At 45.5% G+C, this 23,717-nt stretch overlaps 1 protein-coding gene across 1 annotated transcript in view; it reads left to right on the top strand.

Moving 5' to 3' along the window:
• Positions 1–22,806, top strand: part of WAPL (WAPL cohesin release factor) — a 1,736,851-nt gene extending 1,714,045 nt beyond the window's left edge. The window contains exon 19 of the mRNA XM_069610766.1: positions 19,183–22,806. Coding sequence (XP_069466867.1) covers positions 19,183–19,248 — 66 coding nt within the window. The 3' untranslated portion in view covers positions 19,249–22,806. The remainder of the gene's footprint in view (positions 1–19,182) is intronic.
• The last annotated feature ends 911 nt before the right edge of the window (positions 22,807–23,717 follow it).

The following is a 23,717-nucleotide window of genomic DNA, read 5'->3' as shown; positions in this document are numbered from 1 at the left end:
TGCCTCCCAGATGGGCTTGTGCAAAGAATCACTGGGAGATGCAATGTAACGGCAGTGGGATGGCCTTTGGGCATGCGCGTTCCCTCCGACCCCGCTGATGTGCACAGTCATCTGCAGGGCCAGGAAGGTACGGGTCCTCAAGCTCATCTTGATAGTTCTCAGTGGCCAGCCAGACCTTGGTACTCTGAGCTTGTGAGGCTGGCGGTGCAGGGTCCCATTCCTCTTCCGGTCCAGGGACCTCCCCGCCTGTCCTCTCGCAGCAAGGGGGGTGGGAGGGGCAGTGGTTCACGCGGCTCCTGAGAAGCTAGCCATAGCAGCCTGGTTCTTGAAGAGGTGAGGGAAGACTACATCATCTGCAGTTGTCCCAAGAAAATCCTCTTATACAAAAGGCAAGGAGTGACTCCACTATGAGTCAGTACAAGAGCAAATGGGCCAGATTATGTTGCTGGGCAAAAGGCAAGGTCATAGATCTGATATGTTGCACACTCAGTCAAGTGAAATCCTTCTCGACACACCTAGCGGAATCAGGCTTGCAGGTTGACGCATGCCGTACTCACCTGGCTGCCAGATGGAGCATATAGGAACTCGGACTGTATATCTTACCCCACATCCAACCTGGTGGTAAAGAGGCATCTTACAGGTTTAACAAGGTTGTACCCCACTGTCAAGCATCCACACAGAGTCTGCGACCTCAATGTGGTTCTGTGGGTACTAGCGCATAAACCGTTTGAGCCCATGGCATCATTGGACATCAGACTGGTCACCATTAGAACCGCCCCATTAGTGCGGCTTAATTCAGCACACAGGGTCAGCAAGATCCAGGCACTGGTGGAATCAGAACCGTACACCAATTTCCATCGTGACACGGTTGTGCTGCGCACCCATCCTTCGTTCTTGCTGAAGGTGGTGTCTTTCTTCCATCTCAATGAGGAGATTGCTAATGACATTCTTTCCAAATCCGGAGTCGAAGGCAGAAGACGTCCTACATTATTTGTATGTGAGAGCAGGACTAAGGGTTTTTGGAAATCGGATGAGATGGTAATCACATTTGGTGGCTCAAAACTGGGCTGTCAGGCATCCAAAGCCTCTATAGCAAAGTGGATGGTGGCTGCCAATCAGGAGGCCTGCAAACTTTAGAACAAGGAATTACCTGCATCACTGCTCCAGATGCGATTTGGAAGTGGGTTTATTTTACTCCCTATTTTTAAAGGAGAGTAAAATGATTTTTTAGGGAGTAAAAATGTTTGAGTTCCCAAAGGGAGTATTTTACTATAACTATAGTTAAAATGTGTTTTAACTAGACAACTGTAATGTTTTTGTAATAATTATTTCTTTGCACCTACTTATTCATGCACATTAAAAGATACATGTTAACTTCTTCCTATTAGGCAGTTATAACAATAGTTTCAGTGGCACGAGGGTCTATGTGTCAGTTTCCTTTTTTTGTTAGGAGTATTTCTACTCCCTATTCTTTTTTTTTTTCTTTTTTTTTTGGGTGAGTATTTGCCTATTTTTAGTGTGTAAAAGTGTCCGAAACACCCCTTATGTGTAGGGCTGACCTGCATATGTCCATGCTCATGCGGTCAGTGTTAGGGAGAATTCTCATTCCATGGCTAATTTCCCTCACCTAGTAAGTCCCCCAGCAGCTTTGCTGGATTACTGGAGTTTATTTTTTCCACTTGGTAAGGGTGTGAGCCTTTTTCCCACTCTTATATGTTTTGCCATGTGTATTTCTACTGTTTGTGTGATCTTGGGCTCTGGAGCACACCACTCCACGAGCCCCCCTTTTTGTGTGTTACACAGCACCTTCAGTGCACTGACACAGGATTGTCTTTGAGACTTCCCACTGACTCCATTTTTTCTGGGGCTGACTACTGTCCCCCAGAAACGGGTAAAGTGTCATTTACTTTATGTAGTCATTAAAAACTACAGACCCAGTACACCCCATCTTACATGGAGTACTGGAAAGGGTTAATTCCTATCCCTTTTTGTCTGTGCCTTTCTGAGCTTTGTTTTGCTCTTTTAACATTTAGACTTGGCTGGTGGCATTGGTATCTACCCTAACTTTTCTACTACGATTATACTATCTAAACGTGGTATTGTTCCAGGCTATTATATTAGCCTCGATCATAAACCCGCTTGACCAAATACTTTTGGCTCCGGTCGGGTTTATTCGCCATTCCTTTTTGTTAAAGTCCTTCTTGTGTTTTACCTTGCACGGCAAACCAGGTTTGCCTTCTTTGTTCACCGTCTTTTGGCGGGCTTCTGCAAAGAAGCCCTCCTCTTGGCGCCTGGGTGTCTAGGTGGGCTGTATGTGAGGGAGGGGTGTAGTCCGCCCCTGCACAAGGTATCCTAGGAAACCCAAGTCGCACTTTGCCACGATTGGCTGAGGTGGTTGTCTGGACCAGACAACCTCCCTGCTGCGTGATTGACAGACGGAATGGGGGATTTTCACATAAAAGGCAGGACTCTTGGGCTGGAAGTCAGTCGCCACTGGAACTACAAGGAACCAAAGAGAAGCAGAGAAGACGACGGCAGCTTCAACTACCGAGTCCCGGTGAAGCCCTGCTGCAGTCCTGAGCTATCTACCCTTCAACGACCAGAGAAGATCCAGTCCGGAGTCGTCTTCTCTTGAGCCTGGTGGGATCAACCAGCTCATCTTCCACAGCCAGAGTATCCTCTTCGTGGTCGGAATCGCTGCACACTGCTGTAGTGGTCCGGATAGCCATCTGAGGAACCTCTCCCGTTTTAAAGGAGCGCACCTTTTATTCACCGTCGCTGCTGCTGGCCTCATCCCTGTGTAGTGCAGCTCACTCCAGACGTCGTCCTTCTTGTCTCCACAACTAAAGCTCCAGGAACTGTGAGTGTGCGGGAAACTACCAGGAACAACTGCCGTGGCATCAACTTCTTCAAAGAATAAGGTACTGTGTCCAGCTTCGAGGAACTATGGTGAACCCTTTTCTCCTCATCCAAGGCTTACCCTTGTCGTCCTTCCCTCTTATAACTTTTGCTTCCTCTATTGACAATATCCAAGTACTCCTGGCAGCGTTGAATCTTGAACTGTCTGACTGTGTGATCCTCAACAACAGGAACCCGGTTCCACTTGACATTGGCGCAGGCCTATTGACTTTTATCTTCGTGTCAGCAAGTGTTCTCTGATTCTGTCTGCTTTGACAAAAGTATTGCCTATGATTTTTGCCCCCAACTCTATTTTGTTAACTCAGGTGCTAAGTGTGTTTTTACCCCGGTAAAATTTCTTTCCGCGGATACGTGTGTCTTCACTAAGACCGAACTGGCATTACTTTCAAAAAGTGATCGCATATGTATTCCCGGTAACGACTTTTGTTTCACAACACCGGTCCGTCAAATCATAAGGTACTTACCTTGAGTTTTTCTGCACAAAGAGAATTGGTTGTGTGTAGTGTATTTTACGTGTGATTTTAATTTAATAGAAGTGTTTTACAAACGGATGGTTCAGAAATTACTGTACTTTTACTTTTCAACCAAAAACCTTGAGTCAGCATTTGCTTGAGTCATAGGAATTGTGTAATTTCTACTACTGCTCATTTGCTCTTGCGATAAGTCTGGCTGCTCCGCTACTGTTACCACTTTAACAGTGTAGTACAGGCTTGTACCAAAGGTGGATTTGAATTACCACTTGTCTTAATTGTGTGTAGTGGTCCCTAAGGGAACTGCACAGGATTCTGCCTAACAGTCAGGGCAAAGGCTACAGCGTTGGCCTTCCAAAGGCATGTGCCCTGGCAGACTATCAGGCTACATGGGACACCCCCGTCCCGCCCCCCCGCAAGCACTATTGTTTGGACAGCCGTGCACGCTTCAACGCGGCCTTTGGGCAATCCGTGCTGAACAACCTCTTCTCAAGTCTACAGGCATCTCTCCTCCCTAGGTTTACTATTCTATGGTAATTGCCCATGGAGTATGCAGGAAAGGAACGTAGGAGTAATTAAAATATACTCACTGTAGTGACTAAAGTACTCCTAGTCCATAGGCCCTTTCGTCCATACTACCCTCCTTCCTCCCCCTAATAAGAACGTAGTTAGGCTTTAGATAAATCTGGCTGAAGCATAAAAGGGGACTGCAGTGTGGCGCTGGAGGGCGGACTCTGGGGAGAGCATGCTCCTGGCGCCAAGCCTCAGTTTGCAGCTACATTTAAAGGGGAAATACTTTTTTTTTGTTTAAAAGGTTCCGTTCCAACCACAGCGCCGGTGTCAGTCCGACTCCCCTAACAATACAATAAGCCCGGAGCAGAGCAGACAAGTAACCAGATCCACTGCAATCCATGACAGCCCTTGCCAGAACTGTTACAACAGAGACTATGAATGCACTATCACCCCTATGTTGATAAACTGTATTCGTGATTACTACTGCTCCCTGCCATGACCCACCTGATTTCATTTTGTGTATTACAATATTTGCCACTCTGTATGTTGTTCAGAAATCTTAATAAAAAGATATGTTGGAAAAAATTCAGTTCCCGTCCCTAGTGAGGGACGCCATGCAGTATGGAGGAAAGGGGACTATGGACTAGGAGTATGGTAGTCACTACAGTGAGTAATTTATAAATCTACAAAGGAGCAGTTTGCATGGAGCTTTTATGGCATCTAAATCAGTTCTTGTAACTTTTTTTCTTTTCTTATCAAAGCTTGTGCATCCACTCTTTCACGTTTTCTGTTATAATAATGTAAGTTGCTGCAAGTAATTCCATTAGTTTAGTTACTTCCTCATAATAATTTTGAGTTTCCAGTCCAAACTAGTGGGTTTGTTCTAAAGCCGAAATAGTGTTTGCAAACAATCAACCACCAGTTTATTGACAGTTATCTTTAATGGGCCTCCTAATGTTGAGAAATTTCCCAGGCAATGATTTGGTTTATGGCGTTGAGGTTACTTTGCTACCATAAGAGCAGATTTCTCGGTACAATATAGCAATGTTCAGTCTGGTTTATTCCCTGATCAAAATGATGCAGAGAAGAGGGACTTTGTAGTCTGGTCTCAATCATGGGATCACTCAGCTGAATCTCTCCCTCTCCCATGGAGGGAGGGGGGGAAAAGGGAAAGGAGAGCATGGTGGGGGTAGTAGAGGGGGAGCTGGGACACAAAGGACATGAGGCAGAAAAAAGGTAGTTTATAGAAAGTGATTGCAGGATCCTCGTGGTTGGGGTGAGTGCTTGCGCTGTTTGGAGCCAGTGGGCTCACTTACATTCTGCAACCTGCATATGGCGCTGCAGCGCTTATCCAGGGCTTCAAGCCTCTTTTTAATTAACTATTTTGCTGCAGCGCCTGGATTCCCGCTCCCCACCCACCTCCCCTTGCTCAGCTTACCTGTTACTTCTCCCTCCCACCCACCACCTCCTATTGGGGAATGGGCCTGACCACGTGTGTGTCTTTGTTAGGGAGATTTCACATTTTTATACTTAATCCCCTCTCCTAGTGAGACATCCAGCACATTTTGATGGACTTCTGTACATTTTTCTTTCAATCCTGAATGAGTGGAGCCTTTTTCCACTCATTCATTCTTGTGGGCTCTGTCTTTTGGAACTCTTTCTTTCTATTCTACCTGTACTATGGAGAATTTCTGTTCCATAGCTCTTTAAGGCATCTGTGTTTTACTACTGCAGCACACAGCTCCTTCAGTGTTGCTGGGGACACTTGGGGTCCTTCTTTGAGATTATTTTTCTATATCCTCGAGTAACTACATTTCTTAAGTAGAGATGCTCTGTATCTCTCCCAAAACACTATAGTCTTGAGTGATTGGCACACACCACATTTAGTGGAGTGCAATAGGGATAACTAGTATTCCCCCCTTCTCTCTACTCATGTGACTTTTCAGTCACATACTCTCCTAGTTATGGCTGGTGGCAGTGGGCGTGTTCTACCAACTATTGTGTAATTGTTATATCGCAACCTATGTCCATACCCTCGGTAGTGCACAATGGGGGGCACCCAAGTAAGATTGTATGCAGTAACCCTGTGGGAGACTACACCAGTCTTGTCCTCTTGGTATTAGGTAACACACCTATTGGTATAGGTCTGTACTATAAGTTGGTAGAGTGACTCAGCAGCCAGACTTATCTCAAGAGGGGTAAATGTGAGCTGTGGCATCGAAATCCACACATTCAAGTATCCAAATAAAACTTACACTCAAGGTTTTCTAGTTAAAAAAAAAAATATATATATATATATATATGTATATATATTTCTGAGGCTTGTGGAATCTGCTTAGATCACATGCTGTGCATAGGCCGACATCTAGTGGAAGCTGCAGAGTATTACAGTTTGTTTTTCGAAACTCGAAAATGGGCGTCGACACAGGCGTGCCAGTAATACTATCCCTAGTGTGACGTCCACTGTACCCAAGATCCCTCACGCGTCTGGGATCCTCAGATTGTTTTTTTCCGCCATACTGGTCGGAAGCATCTTGCGGAGTCCCCTGGCCTTAGCCATACTTTTGCTATTATATTGCAATTTAAAATTATTTATTGACATCCTTCCCCACCCCAACGTCGACCATCGATCTCGACGACGGCTGGAGAAGACATCGACCGTCGGCTGCTGCACGACGGATCTGGGCCTAGGAAGGCCGCTGGCCTCGGCCCGGGCCTAGTAGGCCGCTGGCCTCGGCCCTGCAAGTAGGGAGAGTGGGGGGTGGTACATACTCTTCACTCTTGGTATATAGGTACACCTTATATATTTCCTACACTTATCAGCCCGCTGCCTCAAGGTGCGTATGGAGGGTACCCCTTTCCAATTCTGCCCCAAGTGCAATCGCAAATACCCTTGGGTCGACAGGCACGCCACGTGCAATCTCTGCTTGCCGAGGGACCACCCCGAAGCGAACTGCAGAGCGTGTAGTAGGTTGAAACCTAAGACACTTAAGGACCGTTCGACAAAGCGTTGGGCCCACCACGCCAGGCAGGCAGCCATGGCAGCGGAGGGCGCCTTCAGCGATGGCACTGACGCCGTACTTTCGGACGGCGAGGGCATTACGGCGTCGAAAGACTGCCGGGCGCAGGTCCCCGACCTCGGAAGGTTGCCCAGCAGGGTGGCTATGGGGAAGACCCCCGGCGACGCAAGCGCTACACCTACACACACTAAGCACACTAAGTCCAACCGAACCTCGACGACGTCGACTTCTCGGAAAGAGGCACGGATAGAACGGTCCGACTCGGTGTCCTCTGGGCGCTCTCGATCGAGATCGCCTCATGACGCAAGGCAATCATCCACTCTTGCCAAGAGTGCCTCGCTCCCTAGATTAACGGAAGTTCCATCGTCAGAAGACGAAGACGACTTCCACCCCCAGGCCGCGCTCCAAGAGACCGAGAGCGCAGTTAACACCAGCGAGGCCCCACGCTCGAAACAAGATACCTCTCCAGACCCTCGGCGCCAGGCGTCGAAGGTCTCTGGGGCCTCTAAGGGGCAGGGAAAACATTTTTCCACGCACGGGGAGGGAGGGAAACAGCGGAAAGCTCAGCCTTCCACTCCTGTAAGACCATCCTTCCACCCCAAGCAGACAGATAAACATAAATCTACTGGGACAGCAACATCCAGCAAGGGTACCCTTGATAAGTCCTCTAAGTTGCCTACTATACTCATACCCTGTTCCAAAGAATGGTCCAGTGAGGACATAGACAGGGTCATGTCAAGAATGTCTTCCTTAGCGGATTTTTATGACAAAAACCCAGAGCATTTCCTTTCGTATGACCCTCAAGGGGCCACACCCTCAGGCTCCTCTGATCCTATCCCCCTAAGTAAAAAGGCCCGGGTCGAAAGACCTGACCCCTTCGAGGTGCAGCCTTACTCTACTCCATACTCTACTCCTCACCCCAGATACCAAGGACAACCTTTCCCTGAAGGGGACCAGGAGTTTTCAATTATGGAGGAACAAACCGGGTCAGAATACTATGCAGAGGATAAGGACCTGGAGGAGGTAGAAGATGAGGAAATTTACAGAGTAGATTCCCCGGTAGAGAGCGAAGCCCCGGTTACCGACTCGCCAGTTGATAACCAACCCCTCCTTAATGAAGTTCTCGCTCGCGCAGCAGAACATTTTCACATCGACACCCACGGTGTACAGGAGGAAAGGGACTTCGCAGAAGAGTTGGTGGGAGAGAGGAGGCCGGTCGCTCAGACCATCCCTATCCTTAAATCCATCCAACGTAGAATAGATCCATCCCTGGTGAATCCTAACCTCACCAGAGCCGTCAACCCCAGAGTCGAAAAACTTTTTCGGGCAGCCCAGTCTGACCCTCTTTATATAAGAGGTCATCTTAAACCAGACTCCCTAGTGGTCACCAACACTCGGAAGAGGGCTGGGACACCCTTATCGTCGTCAGAAGCTCCTCCCGACAAGGAGAGCAAAAGACTGTACGGGTTTGGCAGGAAGGTAGCCTCAACGTCCGCCTACCAAGCAAGGATTGCTAACTCCACCACCCTGTTGGCAAGTTACAACTGCCATCAATGGGAAGAGGTCGCGGCGCTCATAGCCTCTGCTCCTGAACCGTTAAAGGGCCAGTTGGCTCGGATCTCGGCAGAAGGGAGAGCCGTGTCTGGTTGCATTTTAAAAGCAACTTTCGACGCTGCAGACAACGCAGGAAGATTGATAGCAGAAGGTACTGTTATCAAGAGACATGCGTGGTTGCGGCAGTCGGGGTTCAAGACAGAAACACAGGCGTCATTAATAGACAAGCCGGTGGAACCCGATCTATTGTTTGGGAAAGCGGTCGAAGACGCACTTAAAAATGCCAAGGACGAGTACGAGACTCTCAAATCCCTTGGCCAGCTTACCAACAAACCCCCGAACCAGAGGGGGAACAGTAATTTTCGTCGCCCACGCAGCCAAAATTCACAAAGAGGCAACTATGCCCAAGGACAGGGTACACAATGGAACAACAACCAGCAGTCTACCCAAAGTTACAGTAAAGGTAACAAGAGAGGTCGTGGAAGAGGCAGAGGCAGCCCCAACAAGGGAGGTGGCACGCCTCCGCCAAAGCAGTGACGCTCAGTTCAGGGTCCCTTCTCACGCAACCCCAGTAGGGGGACGCATTTCCAACTTCACCCAGGCTTGGGAAGGGATCACCTCAGACAGATGGGTGCTGTCAACAGTGTCCGCAGGATACTGTATAGAATTACTGCAGCGTCCCCGGAACCACCCTCCACGACAAAGAATACACTCCTTAGAACATCAGAAGATCCTTCTAGAGGAGATCGCCATTCTGCTAGAAAAGGACGCGATAGAACTCGTCCCAGGACACCAGGTAAACAAGGGTATCTATTCAACTTACTTCCTTGTGCCAAAGAAAGATTTGACAATGCGCCCAGTATTGGACTTACGGCCTGCCAACAAGTATGTCAAGCCCCAAAAATTCCGTATGACCACGCTACAAGAGGTAATCCCCCTCCTAAAAAAGGGGGATTACATGGCAACCTTGGATATGAAAGATGCTTATTTTCATATTTCCATGCTCCCAGCGCACAGAAAGTACTTGCGCTTCAAGGTGGACAGTCGCCACTACCAATTCAAGGTACTGCCCTTCGGGATAGCTTCAGCACCAAGGGTATTCACCAAGGTACTGGCGGTGGCAGCTGCACACCTACGCAGGGAGGCAATCCCAGTGTACCCTTATCTGGACGACTGGCTCATAACGGGGGGAAACCCCAGGAATTTGCAGGTCAAACATTCAGAGGACTATCGACCTCCTCCACGAATTAGGCTTCTCTATCAACGAGAAGAAGTCAAGTCTGGTGCCAAGCACCTCAAAACAGTTCCTAGGAGCAATCCTAGATACTCAGAAAGGGTTGACCTTCCCTTCGGAAGAGAGAATTCGGAATATACTACTGCAAATTCCACATTATCAGTCAGGTCAACAAATAACGGTACGCAAAGCAATGCGGTTACTGGGCATGATGGCGTCATGCATTTACCTGGTCCCCCACGCGCGTCTGCGCATGCGTCCCATGCAGGAATGGTTGGCGAAACAGTGGTCTCAGGCAAGTGGTCAGTGGGACGATCTAGTGGTCGTTTCGCCAACACTCGTACAGAGCTTACACTGGTGGACAAGAGAGAATCTCGCAAGGGGAAAACCCTTTTACAATCCCGAAGTACAAGCAGTGGTGACTACAGATGCATGCCTGACTGGGTGGGGAGCTCACCATCTCCACCACACAGCTCTGGGTCTCTGGTCTCACTCAGTAGCCAAGAACCACATCAACCTGCTAGAGCTTCTGGCAGTATTCCGAGCGCTTCGGGCGTTCGAGCCCCATCTGCTAAACTTGTCGGTGCAGATCCAGACGGACAGCACGACAGCCATGTTCTATCTGAACAAACAAGGAGGGACTCGTTCGCCAAATCTGTCCTAGCTTGCTCAGAAAATCTGGATATGGGCACTCAGACGGAACATCTTCCTGTCATCACAACATTTTCCAGGGGAGCTCAATTCCCTAGCGGATGCCCTAAGCAGAGACTCCCTCCCAAAAGAACACGAATGGGTCCTTCACAGAGATATCGTAGAAGATCTCTTCTCTCAGTGGGGTTTCCCCACTATAGACCTATTCGCCACAAGCGAAAACAAACAATGCCCAGGATTTGCATCCAGGTTCCCCCAGCCAGACTCCCAGGGGAACGCCCTGTGGATGAACTGGTCTGGGATGTTTGCGTACGCTTTTCCACCAACCCCTCTCATCAGAAAGGTGGTGTACAAGATGAACAAGGAATCAATGACGCTCATCCTAGTTGCTCCCATGTGGGCGAGACAACCATGGTTTCCACACCTACGCAGGATGGCGCTGTGCGAGCCCATCAAACTCCCAGCCTGGTACAACCTACTGTCCCAGCAACAAGGTCTAACAGTGCACCAGGAACCCAACTCAATGAACCTAGCAGCATGGCTCCTGAGGTCATAGAGTTTGGCCATCTCAATTTACCACAGCGGTGTATGGACATCCTAAAAGAATCCAGGAAACCAAACACAAGGCACTGTTACTTTGACAAGTGGAAAAGATTCGTTATTTGGTGCCAGAATAAACGAATCAACCCTGTTGATTGCACTCCTTCCAACGTGGTAACATACATGCTCCACCTGCTGGATGCAGGGTTGGTTTTTAACTCTCAAAGTACACCTGGCAGCCCTCTCGGCTTACACCACATCCCTTACAAGGTATCGTGGTGGAAAGTACCAGTAGTTAAAGCCTTTATGGAAGGAGTAAAGAGACTTCACCCTCCTATTTCGAACCCACCGCCAGGATGGGACCTCAATGTGGTGCTAGCTAAGCTCATGGGGCCCCCTTTCGAACCCATGCATAAAAGTAGTCTCAAACACCTGACTTACAAAACTTCCTTCTTAGTAGCCATTACCTCCATAAGAAGGGTCAGTGAAATTCAGGCTCTGTCAGTGCAAGATCCTTTCTTTATTAGCCACAAAGACAAACTGGTTTTACGCACACACCCTAGGTTCTCACCTAAAGTTATATCTAAATTCCATGTAAACCAGTCCATCGAGCTTCCGGCTTTCTTCCAGAACCCGCAAAGCTCGGCTGAGGTGAAACTACACACCCTTGATGTGCGTAGGGCGGTCCTCTACTATGTAAATAAGACCAGACCGCTAAGAAAAACAGATCAACTGTTTGTCTCCGTAGCTACAGGCAGAGAGGGGGATCGCGTCTCTAAAGGCGCGATCTCGAAGTGGATTATCAACTGTATACAGCTGTGTTACTCTCTTTCTGAAAGAACTCTGCCTTTTACGCCAAGGGCCCATTCTACTAGAGGCATTGGTGCCACTCTGGCTTTCATTGCAAATGTTCCCCTCGACACCATTTGCAAAGCAGCTACTTGGAGCTCCATTCACACTTTTACTCAGCATTACTGCATTGACACTCATTCCAAGACAGATACACAAGTGGGACAAGCGGTTCTAAGACACCTGTTTGCTCATGACCCTTCTCACATCCCACCTCCTTCTTCGGGTACTGCTCGCTAATCTATGCACAGCATGTGATCTAAGCAGATTCCACAAGCCTCAGAAGGGATACATTACTCACCGTAATCGTATTTCTGATGCTTGTATCTGCTTAGATTCACATGCGACCCACCCTTCCTCCCCTCCGAGAGAAGGCGCATGATTGCTTGTAGTCTTACCTTTCTGTCTATCTGCTTGGATTATCTGTACTCACGCTACTCCTCATGCTTCCTCATGTCAGAAAAAATACAATCTGAGGATCCCAGACGCGTGAGGGATCTTGGGTACAGTGGACGTCACACTAGGGATAGTATTACTGGCACGCCTGTGTCGACGCCCATTTTCGAGTTTCGAAAAACAAACTGTAATACTCCGCAGCTTCCACTAGATGTCGGCCTATGCACAGCATGTGAATCTAAGCAGATACAAGCATCAGAAATACGATTACGGTGAGTAATGTATCCCATATATATTTTTTAATGGTCAGTTTTAAATAAGCAGTGTTTAAAAAGGGCAATGTGCAACAATAAAAATACACACACTTCATAACACGTTCTCAGAATCAAGATAAGCAAGTAGAATCTCTTTAGAGATGCTACATACACACTTCCTACACCCTGAGGTGACTTCAGTTACTAGAACAGTATTGGCATTTATATATCACTTTTTGCACTTGGTACAGTTCTGAGGTTGTAGACAAGGAAAAGTTTAGGGAAGTTAAAAAGGTTAACAGGTTCTCAGAGCATGCAAGCACTTTTCAATCTCCTGATGAAGTCTAGGTAAAATCTTTCCAAGCAATACTAGTTAAACTATTCTCCCACCTATGAGGGGGAGTTAGAATCAAAGTCAATGGGTCAGAAGAGTCTGCAGAGAGCCAGGACAGCCAAAGTTAATTTGAACAAAGTGTATGGAGCTGAGGAACTTCTCAGATAGCACAAAAGTCTTGAACAAAGTTAGTTTGTAGTAAATCACTGTTGGGCCACAAGCTGTTAGGCTTGTGAAAGTCAGAGCTGAGATCAACTTTTCAAAAAGCAGCTACTGAACGTCTTAAGTGAGATAATGCAAGCGACAAAGGAAGAAAGTACCCCTTAGTCAGCACAGTACCTTAGGTTAGAAGACGAGGATCCAGCTGGCTTCTGTTCTGGTTGCAGTGTTGCAGATCCTGGGTTCCTGGTCCTCAGTCGTGGGGACAAGAGGGAGGATGTCTGGAGGACTCCTGCCCTGCAGTTCGAAGGTCGGCATCTATGGGCTCTTTTCAGTTCAGCAGCACTTCACGGTTTCAGCTACCGTTAAATAGCACCTCTGTGGATCTTGGACACTTAATGGACTTCCTTCACCCCTTGTGTCCCGCACTCTGGTGAGGTGACTGGAGCTTGGGGCGTCCTGCTTTGGGGGGGTCCTCAGGATCTTCATGGAGCTTTGGACCAGCTTAAAGACGATGCACTTGACTACGTATTTCTCGACTCCTGTCACTCAGTTCCAGCAGCAGCAAAGAAGTACAGCCAGCTGGGGAAGGTATTCCAGCAAAGTTTGTCTTTGGGTTAGTTGGTCCCACCAACCCATGGGAAAAAGTCGTCCTCTACAGACCTTTTCTAGTCTATTCGGAAAAGCAGTTTCAGCACAGCAGCAGGGCTTCACCGTGCAGTTCAACGGTCCGGGAGGATGCAGTAAGCTTCTCTTCACGATTCCTTTGTTGAATATTTTGTCCAGTGGTCAACTGTCTTCTGTTCAAGAAGCCTCGCCTTTTATGCAGGTTTCTCCCATTCATGCACAGCCTAGCAGTCACTCACACAGCAGGGTGGCTAGCCAGCTGGCCAATCTGCAGTGGATGCATTGAGGTAACCAACGAGACGAAGGACAGGGAGTTTCGGGCACCTCCCTTGCTTCCTGCCCTGCCAGACACACTGGAGCCAGAGGCAGGTTTCAGTACTGAAGCCTGCCAAAGGCAAAACAAACAAAAGGGTTAAACTCGGTTTGGCGTGCAGAGTAAAACCCAAGAAAGACTTCCCAAACAAGAAATTGCGAAAAAAGACGACCAAGGCCATTTTGGCAAAATGGTCACCCATGGGTGCTATACTGCAGCTGAGGATTCAGCCTGCAGAAGAAATGCGCAATGGTAGTAAAATTAAACGACTGCCACCTGCCATTTAAAGTCGTGAGGGTAACATAACATGTTTTAGATGAGTAAGTAGGAAAAGGGGCTTCTAAGTTACCCCCCAGCACTCCACATAAGATTGGACGTGCTGGACCTACATAGGAACAAAGGCAAGTAAAGTCCATTTTATTTTATTACTCTTGGGAACAGTATTTTACCCAAGAGAAGGTATTTAAACCTTAGGAGAAATCCAAAGGACTTATCTGTGACACTGCACTGAAAGTGATGTGTGTCACCATTCAAAAAGTAGATGCCTATGGAGTTTCAGACTCTAAAAATAAAGTCCTGCTGAAGAGCTGGGGGTCTCTAAGGTTGAAGGGAATTCAACAGAAATGAGAATTCTCCCCAACACCAACCTGGGGCCTCCCTTCTTTTTTCATCGTTACTATCGTGGTTGTTCTTTGTTAGCCCTTAATCTACCTTTCTGGGAGGGGGGAGGTCAGTGTGTGTGTTTTGCCTTTGGCGTGAACCCTTGGGTATCCCTGCCTGGGCTCCAGAGTGTCTGGGCAGGCAGGAAGTTGGGGAGGAGTCTTCCACCCCTCTCCCCCCCCCCCCTGTCCTTTGTCTGCCAGAGTGCCTGAATAGGTTCAGCTCCCACAGGGGGTTCTGGCTGTCCTGATTGGACAGGCAAACGCCACTTTCTTTAAAATGCTGAGAGATTGTAGAGGAGTGTGTGCTGGAACTGTATAAAAGGTGAGACTTCTGGAGTGAAAAGCAAGTCGATGAATGGAAGCTGAAGTAACCGAAGAAGACGTCAACCAGAGACGCCTGCAGACCCTTTGCAACACTGTGAAGCGGCCACTGCTGTCCTGACCCCATTTTCTGTACGACAGGAACTCCGAAGAGGACTCCGCCTTCCCTTTGGCTGGAGGGAGCAACCAGACCCAAGAAGACCTTTGAATTGAGCCATCTCCCGAGGTTTTAGGAGTTTCCAGAGCTGGGGAACCCCAATACCATGAGACCTGCTGCCCATTGGAAGTGCATCGTTGTGGAAAGGCCGAATCCTTCCAAATCTTTGAACCTGTAAGGACACTCCAGAGATCCGATCCAACTCACCCAGACCCCCTCACCGGAGTGCAGGACTGCAGGAAGTGAAGATTGACCTTGTTGGTGCTGCAGAAAAGGCTCCAAAACTGCACAGTGAATCAAGAAGTTGATTAACGTTGTGTCTCACGATTCACTCACATTGTGCCGCCATTTTTACTACCAAGATGGCGGTTGAAGCCAGTGGGTCAGGTCTAGCAGCAGATTGTCCAGGGATCCTGGAAGCTCCGCCCCTGTTGCCAGGAGAAGCTTTTCAGGCAGCAGGAACAACGCTCCAGTGTGTTGCTACTCTTGGCACTCAACGCTCTGTCGACGAAACCTTTGATTCCCGATCTGCCTTTCTGTCCTCCGACGGCTCTGCAGGGTGCGCCGCCACGGCGGGGACTCCTCGCACACAGTGTACTTCGAGCCCGATTTCTTTGCAGCCCTGATATTAGAGATCCGTTGGTTCGGCAGATTGTGAATTCGCAAAAGCGTTCCTGCTTTCAGTATCCGATACATCCAGATTTTCTCTCTACATCCCTCCACAAGTCTTTATACGAAATACTGTATGTCGCCGAGTAGAAGAGCCTCCAAGAATCATCTGATTCCTGACTACAGATCAGAGGAGAACGAGTGAGAAGGTCAATTTCTCAACCACCACCACTTTCAAGACCTAGAAACCTACAGTCCTGGCAACACAGTTGAAGGGAATCCAGTTCTTCCACCACGTCACTTCCATTACAAGGTTTTATTCCCCAGAGGGTTTCCCTGGAGGGTTCTTATATCTCTAACCATTTAGAGTTGGAGAATAAGGGTTTTTTACGTATACTTCTCCAAGCATCAGGGTTCCGGCAGCCTTTCACCAGGTTAGCGATTGGTGTTTGTTTGGGGAAAATTGGTGCAAAAAGTCTAATTTATACTTTCCTTTGATTAGTATGACATCATGCCACAGGTAATCACTCAAGAGTGCTGCTGAGAGATCCCATCCATTGTCTTGGCTTCAGTCATCAGTCCAAGGAATCAGGAGGCTGGGTCCAGAGCTGCAACATCGCGGAGCATCCAGCACAAACTTTTTCTTCTAGCCTAAGGTACTGTGGGGAATAAGGTATTGCTTACCTGATTTCCAAGAAGTCGCTCCAGAGCGTTCGAGTGCACCTAGAGTTGACCAGGGTCACCACCTCTTACCTCCGACTCAAGCCGCTGCTTCTGTCCCTTCATAGCATGGGTGTAATTTTGGGGGGACAGGGGTGTTTTGTCGTCCCCCCCCCCCCCCCCAACTTCAGGGGTGTTTGTCCCCCCCAACTTTCATGGCACACCATTTTGTCCTCATTAATTTGGCTGGGGCACCTTTTCTTCAGATGTGTCCCCGCCGCCCCCGAACGTTTTCAGCCAAGTTACTCCACTGCTTCATAGTCCTTTTACAGGTCTCCCTTGTTAGTTGCTGACTTGCTGCTTCTATAACACTAGATACTGGAACAAATCCTCTGGAACTCTTCGTATTCTGCTGCTTGTCAAGACTTTGAGCCCTCTCCGAACTGCCTTTAGCTAGGTTTGCGTTTTTGGACTTAAAAGACTTGTGCGAAGAAACCCTCTCTAGAACCTTGAACCAAGCTAATGTTACAATAACTATTTTCCTCCCTTAAAGTGACTTTACCATAAGTGTTTGCAGACTAAATGTATTACTGTATGAACTGTTAGAAACAGCAGGTGCATGTAAATACTGATGATGCAATAACATTGTCTTTTCCTTTTCTAACGTTGCTACAAATGTAACTGTGAACAAATACAAAAAAGTGAAAGTGTACTTTGAAGTGTATTCCAAAGTGTTCTAGTGTAAATGTCTGAAGTATTTAAAGCGATTCTGGTGTTTGTGTGTATATATAATAAATATTTAATTTTATATCAATTATAAGTTTAAGAGTTTCTTTGGTGGGCATGTCTAAGGTTCTGTGTACTTAAGTTCACATCTTCCTCTTAAGATATGCATGACTACTCTGTCACTCTAAAAGGGCCTTAAGTTAAAGGCTTACTACCAGTAGGACTTTAGGAAAACTCCCCTAACACCCTTACTACTACGTCTCTTCTACGAGGGACGTTGGTAAAGATGACTAGGTTTTTGTGGGTTATGATGGTGCCTGTGCTAGCAGTACTTTGGCTAAAAAGACCCTTTCATGGTCGAGAATTCTCTGAATTTCGGAATGCTACGATCTGGCTGGGAGAGATGTACCTGAGGGTCTCTGAGCCCATTCTACCAGAAGGACTGCTTGCCACCTCTGCCATGCAGAGGTGGGTCACTGTCTTGAACATCAGGTGACGAAGTGGGCCTTGTTGCACATGTTTGTCAAACATTACTGCTTGAATTCGCTTTCGTGGCACATTACTTGCTTTGGCAGAGCAGCTTTTCACAGTTTTCTGCAGTAGGTGGCGTTTTCTCTTACTCCTCCCGCCGCCAGGTTCTATGTACTGCATTGGGAGTCTATCATAGATGAGGAATCAGTTGGAGGTAAGAAACCATTAGAAAATCAAATGACTTAACTTTCTGTAAGATTCTTCCTGATGGATGTCCCCCCCAGGTATCTTCATCGCCCTCCCAACCTGCCTCTTTGTGGATAGCTTGTTCACCTAATCGTCTGTGTCCGTCAGCAGCTGTGTGCTAGAGGAAAAGGTGGAATTGATGAGGTGAGAATCCTCGATTATATTCTGACCCCAAAGTTCTGTCCAGTGTGGGGCTCATAGAGGCATGTATGGAGCTGACACGGAGCCACGTTGCACCTCCTGAAAATAGAATGTCATAGTTGAGTAATCTGTGGGAGGAACATCCTTCAGAAAGAACATTACGGAAAGGTACACTTGTTCTACTGCAGCAATGCAACAATATGTTGTGGGCAAGGGAAACATGAAAATTAGTTGCTGTGGGCAAGCAAAACATATTGGGCTCTGCCAGCCTGATTGTTCTCAGCGGTAAACTGGCATATATGTGGCACAGCCAACATGAATGTGTCTGGGGAAAATAAATTTCAAACAGTATGAACATGTTTTACGGGACCGTGTTGCCATATATTGAGGCAGGCCTCTAGATTTCTCCGTTGATCTGGTGGCCTGGCATCTGTTCGTTTTTAATTTGCTCACCTACAGAACTGATTGTTAATTGTATGGTATTTTTGTAACACATTTTTCTGAAATGTGTTGTGTAAAATGTATCCTACCAACTAATTATTTAAAAACAATTCTCAGGAGTGAGGGGCAGATTGCACCCCTTCAATGATGTTTGCACAATTGCTGCATTAATCCGAATTCCAAGTAAATGTGTCCCCCCACTACTAAAATTCACCAGTCTGCCCCATTTTAGTGTTTTATGCACTTTTTCTTACCCATTAATCTCCCTTTTTCGGGGAAACTTCTTCAAAGGCCACGTTCTTTGAGACCAAGGCTAGGTAGATGTGTCTGTTAAGTCTTCATTATGCTACGAATGTTTGTCTGAACAGACCCGCCTTCATAGTAGTTATTCCATCCCACGGTGCCTTATGCGCCTTTGACTAATGGTTTCTTTTCCTTCCTGGATTATAAATGCTAGTTGTCAGGATTTCAGTATCTGACAACAAAAGTAGACCTGTCCCTCACCAAGTAGCTGCAGGTGGGTTCCATTCTTCGATTGTCGAGAACTAGATACCCGTTGCAGCATAGCATCACATTGAGGCCAGATTGGCAAAAGTTGCAGTGTGCATCTCTGTACTGGCCAGTGTATGGTTCAGTGCTGCTGTTGATCTGCGCCAGAAAGCTACACCCGTTCCCTGTAGACCTGAGGAAGGGCGCTCTGCACCAGTCATCACAAAGAAGGGTTGCGCAGTGCGGCGGAGCACTTTTAAAGGCAGTCTATTACAAAGACTAAGTAATTTGGAGGGAACATTTTATTGTGATTTGCTATTTAAAGTTTTTCGAACATTATTAACAGCGTTTGACAAGTCTGAATTGTTGCAGTTAAAATGTGTAAAGAATACATATTAAAGCATTTATGTTTTGTCTTTGTCTCAGTGTGCAGTTGGAACAACTGGCCAGAAGTCTATATCTAGAGTGATCGAGTATCTGGAAAACTGCTAGAATGTTCAGCTACTGGCACTTGCTGATACTAGAACTACCCTCTGAAGAAGTTGGAAAATGTCGTTGAAGACATGCTCGAGCACCCAGCCACGCCTCACTTGTGAACACACTTTTCAAGGCGAACTGTTCCGATGTGCACTTTGCTGAAAATGTTTCGGCTAAACAGTTGGCAGTTCTCACAAATGACTAATTGAGATGTTGATTGAAGGTGGAAAAAAGTACAGAATTGCAGCAACTTTAGTTGGCATACTAGCAGGATTTTGTTTTCGGTTTTGCAGATCAATGTTTTTTTTATTTTTGGGCAGTTGACTATAGTTTATTGCTGCATTGGCAATTGTCTACTTTTTAGCTACCTGTACTGAAATAGTCTTTTGCAGACCCACAAGTTGGCTAGCGATTCCAAGAAGGCTCGCTCATGTGGTAATTTTGGACAGCACAACAGCTGCTCGGTTTTTTCTCGTTTTTTTTTTTTTAAGCAGCAGTGATTTTGGAATTGCTTCCAAATGCATACAAAAAACTCAAGTTAGAGAATTAAAATATTGTGTAAAGATTTTATTTTATTATTGTCAAGTGCTTTTTTAGAAATGCTTTCGAAATTCATGTTTTTTAATTGAAAATGTTGTCTATAGTGTTTATTTAAAAATGCTTGGAATCCTGAAAGTTGAGAACTGAAATGTCTACTTTTTTATGACTGCGATTTATATGGCGGAACGTATTCTGAGATGGTCAAGACTCGGTTCATGATTTTTGGCTGTTGGCAACTTGTTTTCTGATTTAGCAGTACAATCAGAATTAAGCATATTTGTCAACAAATTAGCAAAGGGAATGCCTCAGGTGTATGTGTATGCTGTGTTAACGTTTAGCATACATGCAATCCAGAATACATAGTAGTCAATCTTTTGAGGTGACTGCAAATGCAAAACTATTGTTGTAGATGTATTATGGGCAATATCTTTTTCTTTAAAGTTGTACGTGTCCCACTGTCCCTGCTGTAAATGGTGCTGGTTCTGCCTTTACACTCGCATGGAATTTGGTGAAAGGGTTAAGTTCAGGAAAGGGGCTATAAATGAAGAAAACAAGTGTCTGGGATGTCCCGACTGGCAGGAGTATAAGTCCTTTTCTCTTGAATGTGTGTGCACCTTTAAAAAAAAAAAAAAACATTTTTTGCAAACCTATTTTGAAGAGCCATGATGTATATGTAACTCTTGCAATAAGGAATACAAAAGTTGTGTTTATGGTGGGTGGATGATTTTCTAATGTGTGTAAGTGAATTTTGCTGCTGTCATTTTTTTACGTCCTGCTTGACCTGGGCCCAATAAGCATGAAGATTTTTTTACCATCAACCCGATTAGCGTCTTTTTGGTATTAGTACCAGTCCCTTAAACTGAAAGGAAAACCTTTCCAAAATAAAACATCTAATGGTTTTACATTATCCAGCTGTTGGCAAAACTGTGCCACTGCCAACCCTGCCAAAGACAACTGCTTATTTGTTAAAACACATCTGAATCACCGGGTCCAATAGGCCATTCCTGTGATTCCTACATGCCGCAGGTAATGCTTGGCCTTCTTTCCATAAATATTTCAAAATGGTCAGGTGTTGTTTGATGCATCCCAGTTGACAAGAATGCAGATGATGCTCTGCTTTAGCCATACTTATTGCTTTATCAAAAGTTTGACTTTGCAAAAAGCCAAAATGTTATTTCTTAGAACTATATATTTTTCTTCTGTTGAAGTTTAGTTGCTAGCATTAAAAGGGGATTTACACTCCTTGAGATGCTTTTGCATCTTTTACCGACCGACCTGTATATTCCCAAATAATGTTGCCGACTTTTTGTAGAAAGGTTAGGGGGACGTTTAAGTATCTGGAACGTTGCAGACTCTGCAGGTATTTCGGTAATGCAACTATACACAAAGGTATTAACTCCTTGAATCATAGATGGGTAAGAGTATATGCCATGGTTTAAAATTCACTGAATACTAGGACCATACGAGTTTTCGGGCACTAGAAGAGACACGAGTATGTAGAATGTTTGGACCATCTTTTCCCACTTTTAAATTTCATCTGATAGTTTTACTTGCCCCTATGCTTACGGGACTCTGCAATAGGTCTCCATGCTCTTTCCACTTGGCAAAGTTTAATGCAAACTGAAAGGGTTGTTTCCTTTAGAAAGTATTTGATTTTGCTAAGTGTTCACAATTCGTCCTTTTCCATATCCAGCTTTCCAATGGGTACAAGAAAATATTGTTACCTTTTATGAACAGTAAAGTTAAGGTGATTTTATTTTAAAACTATAATTACAAAAACAATTCTACACATGAAAATGAATATACAACGCTAACAAGCTGCTGCTGTTCTCTTTTTAAGCACTTAATTAGTCTACAGTTTCTGGCTGTTAATTACCTATGTCCCCTTTGCTTGTTCACATTTTTTAGATGAAGCAAATTGAATTTTTACAATGTAATATACACGCTGGTAAATATTTAATTGTATCCCACTTTAAATAGGCAACTGGTGTCTGCCAATACCGATTTGAATGATAAAATGGGCCATAGCACTCGAATAGTAAAGAAATGCATAGTGTAGAATTTTCTCCAACAGAGCATCTGTAGTTTTAAGACTTGAATCCATCAATTCAGTGCAGACTAGCAAATGTACAGGGATATCTGGGCTTCATGTATCCTCTGTAAAATCGAACAAAAGTGGCATATCTAGAAACCCCTTTCCAACATATAACGTGTGTGTGCGCTCTCCAACCATCCACGTCAAGGATTTTGATCTCTTGTCCGTTTGAACAGTCACTTGCTGAATGAATGTAATCTATTAAGTATTTTGGTCTTACTTAAACAGAGGAAAAAGACTGGTAGTTAATGGCATTCACAGGTGGGAAATAGTCATTTTTCAAATGTTCATGGTTTTTGGTCATTCTGTTGGAACTTTGTCCATTTAGTCTTAAAATAGGTATGTTAATTAGCCTCACCTACCTTCACACTTCTAAATATGATTTTGTTTTTCTGTAGAGATGAGCCTGGTTTTTCAACGTCTGGTTCTGTCAGATAACTTGTATAAAACAAATAAAGGCTATGATCGATGAGCAAGTCCAGCAAACACGTTGCTACAAATTGATGAATGTGAATGCTTTGACTCCATTTTGTTTTAATACCTGATTTCCAAACTAAGACAACAATAGGTTTACTTTTTTCAGTTTCATTGGGAATTTAGAAAACGTGAAAGAAACGGTGTGAATTGCAGTGCATTTAAATATTTAGACCTTCCAAGGACTCTGCATTCGGGGTACTTAAGCCTATTTGCAAAATGACGTTTTAAAGTAACATTTTCCATTGTAAATATTATTGTAAATACAATCAATTGGAAATTAGAACAGTAGAGTACTTTTCTGAATCCAATCCTATTTTTATTTTATACAGTATTTCTCAGCTGTGATATTTGGAGCTAAAGCCAACGGCAGGAAAAAATCAAGTTTGTACGAGTTTCTTGAAGTATGTCTTTGGGTTTTTGTAAATAATTTGAACTGAAATAAAATTGCTACTTTCACTATACATTTGGTCATTTTTCGCATTTTTATCTGTGTGCTGGAATGGCAACTTATCTAACAGATACTACTACATGAAGATTGGTTAATTTATAGACGGGTGCATATTTTAGTTATTGGCAGGAACAGGTGTAGTATCCGATAGTTCCCAGCTATCAACGCAGGGTATCCAACTACAAAGGAGGCCATGATGTGTTGGCATACTGCACTTTTAATTACGTACTTTTCAATGGAATGATAGCCAACATTCCTAACGTCGCCACAAACAAACCTAGGGGCAAATCAATCAATGGCAAAAAGAATAGGGAATGTATATTTGTAAATATTGCACACATTTAGACTACAAGGGCCGTTGCATGTTGTAAAATGTGTCTAACTTTTCTGGGAGGAAACGCCCTTTGCTCACAAATGGCATTGCTATGAGTGAGCCAAGCCAATTTAGCTTGTAGTGTACTTTGTTAATGGTAAATACTATTGGTATATGACTGTTTATTAGTGAGGTTTTTTTTAGAGAGCAACTTGATTAAATCATGTCTGGTGAACTCATACGGCCAATCCCCTTTCCTCCATCCTTGTGGGTGTCCCGCATCACGTGGACGGTACAGGAAACTTTGGCAGCGAAAAATGAGCTACCCCTTTAAATTTAGCATAGTGCAGGGGCACGGCCACGCACAGACAGTGTCAGACCTAGCAGCTAGGCTCAGGAACGTTTTCAACTTTCTGCATGCTCCCCTTTCCTTTTTGTTTTTTGAAATTCACCTCCCTTTGTTGCCTTGCCTCTGCTGGCACATATCGGCTGCTGGAGTCTTCACGAGATGCACATCCTGCGATTGGTCGTTTCCAGCCTTGGATGCCATTAAGCCTGCCTTGATTACCTGGGGCACGACCATCGCTGGAATGCATGTGCGGCTTGCCACT

This window comes from Ambystoma mexicanum, chromosome 8, assembly GCF_040938575.1.
Source record: "Ambystoma mexicanum isolate Mex_15411 chromosome 8, UKY_AmexF1_1, whole genome shotgun sequence".
In the NCBI taxonomy this organism is placed as follows: Eukaryota; Metazoa; Chordata; class Amphibia; order Caudata; family Ambystomatidae; genus Ambystoma; species Ambystoma mexicanum.
Note: the sequence above shows the minus strand (reverse complement) of the source record. Positions and strands in the feature narration are given on the sequence as shown.